The 14,420-nt window shown below is 33.7% G+C and overlaps 1 protein-coding gene across 23 annotated transcripts in view; it reads right to left on the bottom strand.

The window, feature by feature from the left end:
- Nucleotides 1-14,420, bottom strand: part of OXR1 (oxidation resistance 1) — a 531,828-nt gene that overhangs the window by 60,256 nt on the left and 457,152 nt on the right. For all 23 annotated transcript variants that reach the window (XM_071207984.1, XM_071207987.1, XM_071207997.1 and 20 more), the window contains 3 exons: nt 13,383-13,465; nt 5,678-5,785; nt 4,860-4,973 (listed from right to left, as the gene is read on the bottom strand). In XM_071207984.1, coding sequence (XP_071064085.1) covers nt 4,860-4,973; nt 5,678-5,785; nt 13,383-13,465 — 305 coding nt within the window. The remainder of the gene's footprint in view (nt 1-4,859; nt 4,974-5,677; nt 5,786-13,382; nt 13,466-14,420) is intronic.

Genomic DNA, 14,420 nt, shown 5'->3' with positions numbered 1-14,420 from the left:
ATTCAGATATACCTTATTAAACATGATTTCTCAGGATCCCTCAAGATCTCAAATTCTACAAATCATTATCTATAATAATCCCCTGATTAGTCGAATTAATCCTATTAAAAAGAATACACAAGATTAGCTTGGCCAATGCTCAAAGTATAGCACAAAAGAGAATCATTTCTTTCAGGAAAGAATGAAGTTCAGAGGAATCATTGAGAGTCCTTATTATAACACACAGATATACACGACCTGAAGTATTCAGTATCTCTTTGTAGTTGGTTTTGACCAGTATTTATACATACATATATTTTTTAAAGATTTATTTTTATTTCTCTCTCCTCCCTCCGCCCCTCCCCCCCCATTGTCTGCTCTCTGTGTCCATTCGCTGTGTGTGTTCTTCTGTGACCACTTCTATCCTTATCAGCAGCACTGGGAATCTGTTTCTTTTTGTTGCGTCATCTTGTTGTGTCAGTTCTCTGTGTGTGCGGCCCTATTCTTGGGCAGGGTGCACTTTCTTTCGCACTGGGTGGCTCTCCTTACGGGGTGTACTCCTTGCGTGTGAGGCTTCCCTACGCTGGGGACACCCCTGCATGGCACGGCACTCCTTGCACACATGAGCACTGTAAATGGGCCAGCTCCACATGGGTCAAGGAGGCCTGGGATTTGAACTGCGGACCTCCCATGTGGTAGGCGGACGCCCTATCCATTGGGCCAAATCTGCTTCCCATTGACTAGTATTTATAGATTCTCATTCTTAACATAGTGGTTTTGAAGCTCATTTGAGAGCTTGCTGAAGCTTCTTTGCATAGTTTTGTTTTAACTACAGCAGTAAGTAAAAACATCAATCTGTCTAACCTCAATTATTGCCCCCAATGTTTAAGTGTGAAAAAAGAAAGCACTGCTAGTACAAAATGTCCCCAAAAGGTTAACTTATAATGATCTTTTTTGGTTCAATATTACTATACATTATACAGTATGGTTTGTATAACAGTATTATAAATTATTACTATAAAATAATATAAAAATCCAAACTCTCCAGTTCTTGTCTTTCCTTGACTCTATTGTGGTTCTGCCCCTTTGTGACTGAAAATCTGCAGAAATGTTCTCTGGTAAACATAGGTAAGGAAAAGGAAGTTTGAGGAGGAAAAAACACACAGACACAGAAATACCAACTTTCATATTTATTTGATGCCATATGTACACAATATACACTTTAAAAGAAAACATTTATTTTTAAACAACGTATATTATCTTTCTTCATGAGATTCAAGAGAACAGGTACAATGGTTACTAATTATTCCCTATAAATCATATTTAAACATCTCTCTCAGGGTGTATTTAAATTCTAAGGACAAGAATTTGAGGTTGCTTAGAAGTAAAACAAAGCAAAATAATACAATACCAAAAAAAAAGGAAACAGAGTCAAAAATAAAATACAATTGTAAGGAACAATGTAAGCACCATACTTGGGAATTTGGATTTGGCTCTAAGAGTTTTGGCGGTAAGGTTAAAAAAGCAAAGAAAGATCAATTTTTGAATTCTAATTATGGAAATGATGCACTCATCCAAATCTAGAAGGAAAGATACCCAGGGATTTACCATTTCTTACTTGGAATATTACAAATAAAAGTTCTTCTTTAATATAAAGAATTGCTGACATAATAACTAGATAAATAAAAAGTCTACTATAAAGCTCCATTTTTTAAGCTATTAACCCTAAAATTTTGTTCTAAAGAATATAATAAAACCAAGGTATGATTATGGAATAACTTTTTAGTAAGTACAAATTTTAAAAATCATAATCCTTTAATAAATTTCTGATACTGATTTCAAGTTTAAAAGCACCAATGCTAAATTATTTATATGATATATAACTTATACATTTTATAGTATATATTTACATACTTATATTACTTATGTAATTTTATATATTATATAACACATGATAGATATTATTATATAACATAGTGTATATTATAAAATTTATGTATTTGTTATATATTTATATATTATTTCTATATTAAATAACATACTATATATATTTCATAGGATATAACATATTTTATGTATTATATTATATTTTTATTATAATGATAATACATATTATAATTTAGGTGTAGGGCTCTTAAACTTATTTTAAGTTTAAATATACAATACTATACATTTTCAAACAATATGGAGGGAAGTGGACTTGGCCTGATGGATAGGGCATCCACCTACCACATAGGAGGTCCGCATCTCAAACCCCGGGTCTCCTTGACCGGTGTGGAGCTGGCCAATGCGCAGTGCTGATGAGCGCAAGGAGTGCCCTGCCATGCAGGGGTGTCCCCCATGTAGGGGAGCCCCATGCATAAGGAGTGTGCCTTGTAAGGAGAGCCACCCAGTGCGAAAGAAAGTGCAGCCTGCCCAAGAACGGAGCCGCACATACGAAGAGCTGACATAACAAGATGATGCAACAAAAAGAAACACAGATTCCCAGTGCTGCTGCTAAGGATAGAAGTGGTAACAGAAGAACACACAGAGAATGGACACAGGGAGAGCAGACAACTGGGGGGAAGGGGAAATAAATTAAGAAATCTTTAAAAAAAACAAAAAGAAAAACAAAAAACAATATGGACATAGGGCAGATGTGTTAGAAACTAGTTATGGATGATGTAGGTGAGAACAATTGTTGAATCATATGCAATATTTAACCTCTTCAAGTTACATTGATATTTCTAACTAAAGTTTATTTTTTAAAATTATTGCACTTATGATACTACTTGTAATTAATGCCTGCTTTCTGATATACAACTTCAAGATGTCAGTGAATTATATCGTTGGTGTGATTAAAATATTGTTGGTGTGATTAGAGTGGAGGAGTTTTTTTACTGATTTCACAAATATTCCCCCTTCCCAAAATTGAGAAACCTCTATGAGAAACCTCTTCTCATCTATACATCAAGGAAATAATAACTGATAGAAAAAGCTTATAAAAAAAACTAATTTGAATGCAGTATGAAATTTAGCTACTTTCATTTTTCTTCTCACTTTGGTTCCTTCCTCCTTCTATGTTTCTTCATCCATGTGTGAAGAGAGAAAAAAAAAAAGTTTGACTCTGGAAATGCCCAAAGATAACATTTTAATGTAAAAATCTATTATTCAAAAACCACTGAATCCTTCTTATGGAAATCAAATGAAGCAAAGAACATAACATTGTAGCCTCATAGACAAGTCACTACAAAGCTGGACATTTGAGGGAAAATATCAGTGGTTACTAACTTTCAAGAATATTTAATAACACAATGCCAATAAACATTCTACTTGAGATAATATAAATGTAAACTGTATCCAACAGAACATAAGACCCTTGCATTTAAGGGACTTATGTAAACCCAATAATTACAATAAAGAGAGATACGCACTAGAGAAATGCACAAAGTTATATTGGAATATTACCTTGGACCCTTATAATAATATAATTCTAGGGGAAAAATAAAGTTTATAAAATCATGTTTTGAAAGATATGTCTTATGCCCATAGTCTTTTTGATAGCAAGAGATGATTATCATCCCCTGGGTAAAGGGAAGTCCATGAACTCATCCACCTCTTTTTCCTTTCCTTGATCCATTGCAAGGAGAAAGAATTTACTAATATGGTGGGTTGTATTAGAGGACATTTTGGGGGGCCATCTTTGACAGTAGGTAGAGTCACTTTGGGCTAAAAGGTCAATCACATGGCATTGGTGCTCTTGCATTCTCACTCACCTACATAGCAAAAGTATGGAAGGGACTATTTTCATGTAGGAAGAAACCTGCTTTGTAAGTCCCTTGTGCTTCCCCACTCTTTTCTCTTTGATCTGATACCTTCAAAGAAAGCCAGCGCATAGGCAGATTTGGGATAAAGCTGAGGGGTGAAAAGGAACCCCTCTGGTTTCTATGCAGACAAGATGCTTTAGTCTAGCTTTTCACAATTCTGATTTGAAGCACAAGTCCAATTAACCTAATACTATATTGCCTCCCTTTGTCATTAGTTCTTCTGATATATCTCCTTGGAAATCCCATGGGAAAATGGTATGGCTAGGTTTATAAAGGTATTTTTAGGTCATTTGATCTAGAAACACCTACCATTAGAACCTGATTTCCATTCTTGTTCAATGATGGGCCTAAATGTATTTATTTAATGTAACTGCATTCTAAAGCATAATGATCTTATATTTATATAAGAGTAAGATACCCAAAAAACATCTGAAAAGACCCATCCCTTCTCTTTCTCTCTTTCTCACACGTACACACACAGTCCCTTGGCAGGGAGAAAAACAGTTATCAACAATACCTGTATTTTATTCCATATAATAAAGGAGAACTAGTCTAATAATAGAGTTTAGAAACTAATAATGATAGGCAAATAATATTAATAATTTGTGTTTTGTTATCAGTTTGGCATTTGTCATACCAAACTTTGTTAGAGTGCAAATTGGGACAGAGAAAAGGATATCACCTAAAGATGGCAGAAATAATGGAAGAATCAACCAAGAATCTAGTCATTTAATGGAATAGCCTTATACATGAAATAAAAATATGAATGGTAATGGATTAAGTCCTATCATGATAATTTCACGTCTATAAGGTGAAATCCCTTCCCAAGTTAAATTATTATGTTACATTATATGACATTTACAAGACAGAGTTCAAGAGTATGATAATGATACCACCAAAATAATTAATTTGAGGTATCTGATTCAATAAGAATGTTTCACTTTCAAAACTGGGATTTACAAAGTAACAAAGTAAAATTTCATTCTAAACAGTCAAAGCAGAATGGACATAAAGTCCAATATACATATAGTGAGATCCCTTCACAGCCATCTTTGAAAAGACAGGGACACTTACAGTGGTCTTATCAAATTCAGCTTCTGATGATGTTGGTGACAGAGGACTAATGGGACTTAGAGATGGGGAGCTCTCAACACTGGAGACATAGTCGGGATCAGGAACATACAAAACCTTTAAGAAAACATTCATATAAGTATTCAGTAAAACTGAAATGCTAATAAGGGTAATATTCTAGAAGCAATTACTATTAACTCTGATCTTTAGCAATAAATTAAAACACTTGAAAGTCTGAGATTAAAAGAATATTTATTACCTTAACAACGCTATCCTTTGACCTAGCAACTTTTACTTCCAGGAATTTATTCTACAGAAATACCTCCACATATAGAGAAAGATATATAAACTGCAATACTATACAACATTAAAAGAGGTGAGATAAAGTTCTGATTAGCTAGAACATACTTTAATTATCAAAGTTTGGGGAAAAAAAAAGATGGAATATTTCTGAAAGGAAATGCAAACTGGTAACCGTGGTTTCTTCTGAATAATGAAATTGGAAGTGTGACATGGAAGGATACCTCACATTTTGAAATGTTTGAATATTTTATCATGTGAATGTATTACACTGGATATTTTTAAAAGCCAATTAAAACTATTAAAAAGACAATTTACAATGATCTTCATTGTGTATTAAAAAATACATACGGATATACACGGCAGTTATTTTTCTCTTACATAGCCAATATTATTTGTGGAAAGCATGCATAAAATCATTCTTCTTGAATTTTCTATATTTTAACTATAATGGCAATGGATACTTCCATCTTGTTACTTAATGTTTCTAAATATCAATACATTTTAAAAAAAGATACTACCTGTCCAGTAACAACTGCTCGGGAAAATAACTTATTTAACTGAACAAGTTCATTGGGCGTTGTATCAAATTTCAGGGCTATGCTGTTCAGAGAGTCCCTTGATTCAACCTGTTTCAAAGAAAAAATAAATTCTTTTAATTTGTTAAAACAGAGAAACTAGACAATAAGGCTTTATAATCATTAGTATTTCTGAGGACCTCTTTTACTTTTGGTTAATAAATAGTATTTTCATCTTTGGAAATAAGATAACTGTCAAAAATTTTGTGTTTTATTACCAAATAGTCTCAAACTATTATGATATAGACTGTATGTTTTATCACAACACATCACAAAATCTGGGGGCCTCTACTTCAAGCAATTTCAAAATACAAAATACACTTTACAAACATAAACTCAAATATTTCAATTCACAAGGACTGAAAAATAACATACTATTCCTTTAAAATGTTTCCAAAACATATGCAACTTTAAGAAATATACTAAGTTTATTTTAGCAAACTATACCTGTACCAGAAAACCTCAAAATGTTATTTCTACCAATTTATATATCCACATGCTGTCATTTAGATGTATAAATTAGAAAATATATTTGACTAAAGTTGTTCCTAAATCATTTGTGTGTTTTCACAGAATCATGGAATTCTGTCAATTTTCCTGAAAGAAATAGTCATTTAATCAGTCAACATAGCCTTTCAGAGTTCTCTATACATAGGTATTATGACAGCTCAGTAGAGAATACAGCTAAGTGTATAACCAACTGGTTTTAGTGTACAAGGAATTTACAGGCTAGCTGAAAAAGAGGATACACAGAAAGTTACATCAAAGATGAAATGCAATTTAAGATGGAAAAACAAATGTTATAGAAGTTCCAAATATGAACAGAAGATTATGTGCTTTAAATTGTCCAAGAAAGACTACAGAGGAGAAAAGATTTAAAACTAGGTCTTGAAGAATTGGTAGGAATTTGAGAAGCAGAGAGAAGGGAAAGAACATTCAGAGTGAAAAGAAATGACATGGTTAGAAACTAAAGAGTATAAAACACCTTGATGCGACATTCTCACTTCCTTCCAAACCTTTCAGAGTATATTTATCAAGCACAGACTTTAGGAAGGTAAGTTACTGGAGTTAAATTTCAAAACAGGATGGAACTGAAAAGGTTTAGAACTGGGTTGTAGGAGACTTTGAAAGTCAGGCAAAGCAGGTGTGTGTGGGTATGTGTAAAAATTAAACCTTTTTTTTCTTCAATGGTGTTGTAAAGCCAAACCAGTGTGAAATATTTGGGTTAATAATCAAGTTCTGCCTATTTCCTTCTGTAGAAACTTTTTTCATCTATTCAATGAGATGATATAACACCTACCTTATTGAGATAATATATGTTAAAGCTCTTAGTAACCAAATGGTATTTTGCAGTAACATCTACAAGTGTAAAAAATACTTTCATATTAATTATCACACATTTTATCCACACAATGATCCTATTAAATGGGATGATGAAAGTAATAAAAATATCAATGGTTATAGAAACAAAGGAGTTACATGGCCCAAGTGGCGACTTAGAAATTTGATTACTGGTAGGTCTATGAGTAATGGGGCCAGAGCCTGGATTCAGAGAAACCATTGTAGTGTTACAGCAGTAGACCAGGTTTAAGTTTATAAAAATGTTCAAAAAGATTAAGGTAGGGGAATTCTGGGAAGATGGAATGAGAGTAGTTGGCAAGGCTAGAATGTCTCACATAAACAACTGGAGGAAGGATACAAAGCTGTCCTTTGGGGATCTGCACACGAGAAGAATGCTGTGCATCCTCCAGGAGGGTGAGGGACAGAGAGATGAAGCCGCTGAAATGAAAACATCGAGTTGTTAACCCCCACCCTCAAGGCTAACAGCCAGAATAAAACCTGTAGTTCCCTGCAGCCAACTAAGAGGGGAGCAGATATCTTCCTCCCTGGGCAAAAGGAGGGTGAGGCAGAGGGCAAAGAGTAGATTCTCTTCAGTGAATTTGGCCAGCAGAATGTGCTTTGAATATCAGCTCTGGCCAGTCCAGAATCACCAGCAAGTAGAAGTTCAAAGAGACACCTCTGTGGAAAGATTCGCCAATGGGTGCCATTTGCTGGCCAGCTGGGCAATGAAGAGAAAAACTGCTTTTAGGAGTCTCTTGTCTCTGTTCACTTGGAATGAATCTAGACCCCATTAGTGTGTACCTGGTCCTATTTTGATAACTTAAGCTAGGCAAATTTAAAGACTTTGAATAAAAAACCAAAGAAGGGCTGTGCAACGAAACGATTAGGCCAGAGAGAAAAATTGGCCATCAGAGTAAATTAACCAACATATTCAGATGCTTAGACACAGCACAAAATTACAAGCCATACTAAGAAACAGGAAGAGATGGCCCAAAGGAACAAACCCAATATCCTGATGAGATACAGGATTTAAGACAACTAATTAATGATAATCACACAAATCTCCTAAATCAATCCAAAGAATTGAAGGAAAATATGCCTAAAGAGAAAAAGGATATTAAGATGACACTGGATGAGCATAGAGAATTAGAAAGCCTACAAAGAAAACTAACAGAACTTACAGGAATGAAAGACACAATTGATGAGATTAAAAATACATCAGAGGGACTTTGGGGAAGATGGAGAATTAGAGAGGCAGAGGGATCATTTCTCTTCCAGAAAAAATGGCTAGAGGACAGGTGGAGACTGTCTGGAGGGCTGCTCTGGGGCTCAGGAAACCAGTGGAAGGTGAGATATCATCCAGAAGGGAGAGGGAAGAAGGAAAAAGCCTTAGCTGGCTGGAACATCCCATCAATAAGCGTCAGCAATAGCCTCTGGAGCCCATCCCCCCTCCTTTAGAGCAAAGAGCTGTCTGTGCACTGCAGCACCAATGGACTGAGGGGATTGCAGGGGTCTTCTTTCGCAAGAAAGGGGAGAGGAAGAGATAGAGCCTAGAGCAAATTCGGATTTTGGCCAAAACAAGTACACAACTTACCAAAACTTATAGGATACAGCAAAGGTAGTGCTGAGAGGGAAGTTTTTATAGCCCTAAAATGACTATATTAAAAAAGAAGAGCTAAAATCAAAGTTCTAACTGAACAACTGGAGAAACTAGAAAAAAAACAGCAAACCAATTCCAAAGCAAGCAGAATGAAAAAAACAACAACACAAAGATTACAGCAGAAATAAATGAAAAATTGAGAACAAAAAAATAGAGAAAATAAAACCAAAAGCTGGTTCTTTGAGAAAATCAATAAAATCGATAAACTCTTAGCTGGACTAACAAAGAAGAAAAAGAGAGAAGATGCAAATAAAATCAGAAATGAAAGGGGGAGTTACAACTGACCCCACAGAAATAAAAAGGATCATAAGAGGATATTATGAGAAACTGTGTGCCAACAAACTAGATAATCTAATTGAAATGGACAAATTCCTAGAAATGCACAAACTACATTGAATCTTCAAGAAAAACAGGAACTCAACAAACCAATCACCAGTAAAGGGAGACTAACTCAATCGTCAAAAATCTTCCAATAAAGAAAAATGCAAGACAAGATGGCTTTACAAGTGCATCCTACCAAACATTTTAAGAAGAATTAATACCAATGCTGTTTAAACTCTTCCAAAAACTGTAAAGGCCGGAAAATTACCCAACACATTTTATGAAGCCAACATCACCCTAATACCAAAGCCAGATAAAGATACCACAAGAAACGAAAATTACTGACCAATCTCTCTAATGAAAATAGATGCAAAAATTCTCAACAAAATACTTGCAAATCAAATGCAACAGCATATTAAAAGAATCATACACCACAATCAAGTGGATTTTCTTTTTGGTATGCAAGTGTGGTTCAACATAAGAAAACCAATTAACATAATATACCACATTATCAAATCAAAGGGAAAACAACACCTGATCATCTTGATTATGTAGAAAAAAATATTTGACAAAACCCAGCATCCTCTCTTGATAAAACACTTCAAAAGATAGGTACAGAAGGAAAGTTTCTCAACACAATAAAGAGCATATATGAAAATCCCACAGCCAACATCATACTCAATGGGGAAAGGTTGAAAGCTTTCCCTCTTTAAGACGAGGGAAAAGACAAGGATGCCCACTGTCACCACTGTTATTCAACATTATGGAAGAAGTTCTACCTAGAGCAATTAGGAATTAAAAGGCATCTAATTTGGAAAAGAGGAAGTAAAATCGTCACTATTCACAGATGACATGATCCTATATTCAGAAAATCCCAAAATATCTACAACACAGCTATTAGAGCTAATAAATGAGTTCAGTAAAGTAGCAGGATACAAAATCAACACACAAAAATCAGCAGAGTTTCTATATACTAGCAATGAGAAAGCTGAGGAGAAAATCAAGGAAAAAACTTCATTTACAATAGCAACAAAAAGACTCAAGTATCTAGGAATTAACTTAACCAGGAATATAAAGAATATATACTCAGAAAACTATAAAACACTGCTAAACATTGTGAAGATGTCCATTCTACTCAAATTGATTTATAGATTTAATGTAATATCAATCAAAATTCCAAGAGCATACTTTACAGAAATAGAAAAATCAATTATTCCAGGTGTTTGGCTTTATTATAGGGGGCTTGGAAATATCAGCCTTCAAATAAGAATGGGTAGACAGAATTACTTCGGATTTAAATCTCAAAAGTAATAGGCCTTGGTAGTCATGGTGTTGGTTCAAGTCTTGGAGATTGAAAAAAAATTCTCTTTAGTATAGAAATGAATTTCTTAAAGATGTGTTGGCAGAAATGTATTACCAACAAACTGTCAGTTTGAATGGCTGAACACAGGTTATTCTGTTTAAGTTTGTAAGTTTGCACAGGTGTTGATAGGCCTTGATAACAGCACTGGCATAGGGACCACTGTGTAATTCTGTTTGCACATGAGGAATGCAGGAAGCAATCACTGAGGAGGTTTTCCTGTTGTACTTTAATACAGTCTTGAGAAGTTTACGGCAATATCATAGTTAATGAACTTTCAGTTAAATTGTGTACATTTTTAAATTGTAAGATTTTTACTGTATACTGATGGCTAGTGTGATTCAACAAATTTTGTAATTTAAAAGTGATTCAATATTAAAAATAAATATAGTAATATATTTCTAACAAAAAAGAGGCACAAGACAATAAACTATCTTCATAGTGCTGACAAAAAATAACTGTCAATCTAAAAATCTATAAACAGCTCAACTACCAGGAGTGAGGGTACAATGAAGTTAATTGACACATTGTCTAATTTTTCCATTCACATACCCTCACTGAAAGAACTATTGAAAGAACTTAAGGAACTTAAAACCAGAAAGAAGGAATGGTATGCAGGATGCATCAACAAAGGGAAGGCCATTGGGTTTGGTAATTAGAAAAGTATTAATGATTTGAAGAAGGCACTTGTAAAAGAAAGGTATAGGAATAATAAATTACCAAGCAAGAAAATAATGTATAGCATATTCAAGTTTATTTTTGAAACCCACTGAAAATAATTTTACTTTGATTTTTAAATTAATAGTATGTGAATGTGTGTAATATATATCCCATATATGTATATAGTATATATCATTTTAACTACAAGGCTATTTAAAAGAACAATGACTGATTTTATATTACATTTAGGAGATCTGGAAATGTAATTAAGATAGATCATAAACATTTCAAAAGAAACAGATTTTGAGAATACATTGTGATATAAAATATTTTACTTGAAGAGAAACATGCTATATAAAGATTTTACAGCTTACAGTAAGAATGGAGTAAAAGACAGTATCTTAGTTTTAGAAATAATACGTTTGATTTTCTTAAACACCTCCTAAGCACCATCAATAAAAAGGTTGGAAAATGTTTATATCTTCTAGGATTTGTTTTAGGGAATAGTAGGATTAAAAAATGAAAAAGCATGGAAGCTGACGAGGCTCAACTGATAGAGCACCCGCCTACCATATGGAAGGTTCAGGGTTCGATCTCCAGGGCCTCCTGACTTGTGTGGTGAACTGGCCCATGTGCAGTGCTGCTGCTGCCACAAGGAATGCTGTGCCATGCAGGGCCATGCCCACATAAGAGTCTCCCACATGCAAGGAGCGTACCCTGCAAAAGAGAGCCACCCCACGTGAAAAAAACGCAGCCCACCCAGGAGTGGCGCCGTACACCTGGAGAGCTGACGCAGCAAGATGACGCAACAAAAAAGAGACACAGTTTCCCAGTGCCGTAGGATAATGCAAGCGGACACAGAAGAACACACAGTGAATGGACACAGAGAGCAGACAATGGGGCAGGGGGCAGAGGAATAAATAAAAATAAATTTAAAAATTTTTTTTTAAAAAATGAAAAAGCAATCTAAACAAAGACTGGGGGGTGGGGGTAGTATCCTGGCCAATATCTGATTACATCCCAAAGGAATACACTAAGAAATAAAATGGAGAAAATATATTCAAGTTTCAATTAACCTTCCCTAAAACCTAAAGGCCCTGTTTAAATTTAGCCCCCAATAAGAGAGCACAAGTTTTATTAAATTGTATACAAAAAAAAAACTCAGTAAACTTTTGAATTCAAAATGAAGTAAACTTTTCCAATTTCTCATTGATTATATCAGATTTTATAACAAACACCAATGAATGCATCAAATTAAGTTACCCAGTATTTTACTCTGAAATTACATTTTCAATTTCCCAATATGCAGAGAAGGTACAAGTACACTCAATTTAAGTTTATAGAATGCTTTAAGAAGAGATTCTTCTGACTGTAGTAAATTTCATTCTACACTAACCTTTTTAAAAACACCTAAAATCTCAATTCATCACTTATACAGTACATGAAAAAACAAAGTATACCTCAAGGTTTTGATCATTTGTTCAACTTTAAGGATTCATGGAAAATAACCAAGATTCAAACTAAGATTGGAAGTTGTCACAATGACACAAATGCATAAATTAATGCTAAAAATGCTGTAGTCCTTTAATGCAGTTATACTGTAGTATTTTTTAAAAACACAAAATATGGCATAAAATTAAGTTCAGTTAATATAATTGCCCTGCAACTTAACATTTTCTAAATATGCAATATTTACATTCAAGCAAATACATTGCCCATCTCATACCAAAGTCTATTTGTTACTTCAGTTTCCCAAAGTAAAAAGAAAAGTAAAAAGCTGACAGCAGGAAGATGAGGGTCATTTCAAGAACACAGCAGTCAGAAAAAAGTTCCATTTTCAAAGCTAAAGAGACAGCTATACATCAATGCAAATGATTTAATGTTAGAAGGCTATTCTTGAAAATTTATGTCAAGTTATCTTTTACGTATTCTATTATCATCATCATTAGTGCTGACAGGAATATAATAAAAGATCACATTTCTAAAAAGTATTTTCCTAAAAGTCTAACCTAATAAAAGTTATTGTATGTAGTACAGGAATGTTCTGACTCCCAGTAAATTATCATCTATAATAAATTAAATTAGCTGGAATAACTATCTTTGTATCTCACTTAATAAAATCTCTATGTAAGGAGAGGAATCTTGAAATATAATTAAGAACTCAATATTATTTTTAAAGCAGAAAAAATAAAGTACAGATTTTTAAAATAAGGAATTAAGAATCCTTTAATTATTATACTATATACAGAGAATACCTTAAATAAAAATACTACAAAGATAAATCAACGTTTTCAAAAACAACTTACAGTATATTCAATAGTCCCTTTAGGCTTCTGAAAAGACATTCGTCTCCCATCTTTCTTGTCTAGGGTCTTCTTTTGGCCAGTGTCTAAAAAAATTGAGGCAAATTCCTGTTAAATTTATTTTCCTTTCAGAGTAATGTCAGGGACTGCTGAATAGAACTCACTGGGCAGATATTTAATTCATTAGTTATATAGTTTGTTCCCTATGAGTCTGTTCTCAAAAATAATCAACAATCAAAAAGGAACTGTATTTCCCATTGCTTGCTTTATAGTGCTGAGACACTATAAAAACTGGAAGTGAATTCAAAATGTAAGTATCAGTAGGAAGGAAGATAATAAAAACTAAATTAGGGAGAGCAAATGTAGCTCAAGTGGTTGAGCACCTGCTTCCCATGTATAAGGTCCTGGGTTCAATCCCTGGTACCTCCTGAAAAACAAACAAGCAAGCAAGCAAACACACACTGAATTAGGGACTCTTTCTTTAAACACATCTAATCCAAACTTGTGGTAAACTGTAATTTGAAACATATATAATCTTACCCAAACATACATACTCTTAACCAAACTAACTCTTAAAAAAGGAACCTTAGTCTTCACAATAGAAAATTTCTCTGCTTCCACAAATTAGGTTAATATGTGGTCTTCTGTTGTTTAAATTATTAATTTCCTTATTTACACAGCATGAAATAAAATATTCGTTTTCATACTTTTGTGCATTTCATGTTCAGATAACATGCCAAATATTCTTCACATGCTCATGAAATATTTCACTTAAATATTTAATTATCTTTTAGACCCCAAGATAAAGGTATCTGTTTCAGTTTTGAACATATTCTACCTTGCATTAGTGTTAACCCTCTCATCTATATTTCATGTGACAACAAATACATATTCATCTTCTAAAGGACTACTCAGGAACTGCTGAGAGCACTGAACTGATAAACTCACCCTCAAAATTTTATAAGTTACAACCATCATTTTCAAAGAAAGATTAATTTTTTTTGACACTTAACTAATCTGGAAAAAATATATTTCACTGCT

Source organism: Dasypus novemcinctus, chromosome 14, assembly GCF_030445035.2.
Source record: "Dasypus novemcinctus isolate mDasNov1 chromosome 14, mDasNov1.1.hap2, whole genome shotgun sequence".
NCBI lineage: Eukaryota > Metazoa > Chordata > Mammalia > Cingulata > Dasypodidae > Dasypus > Dasypus novemcinctus.
This window is presented reverse-complemented; position numbering and strand designations above follow the sequence as displayed.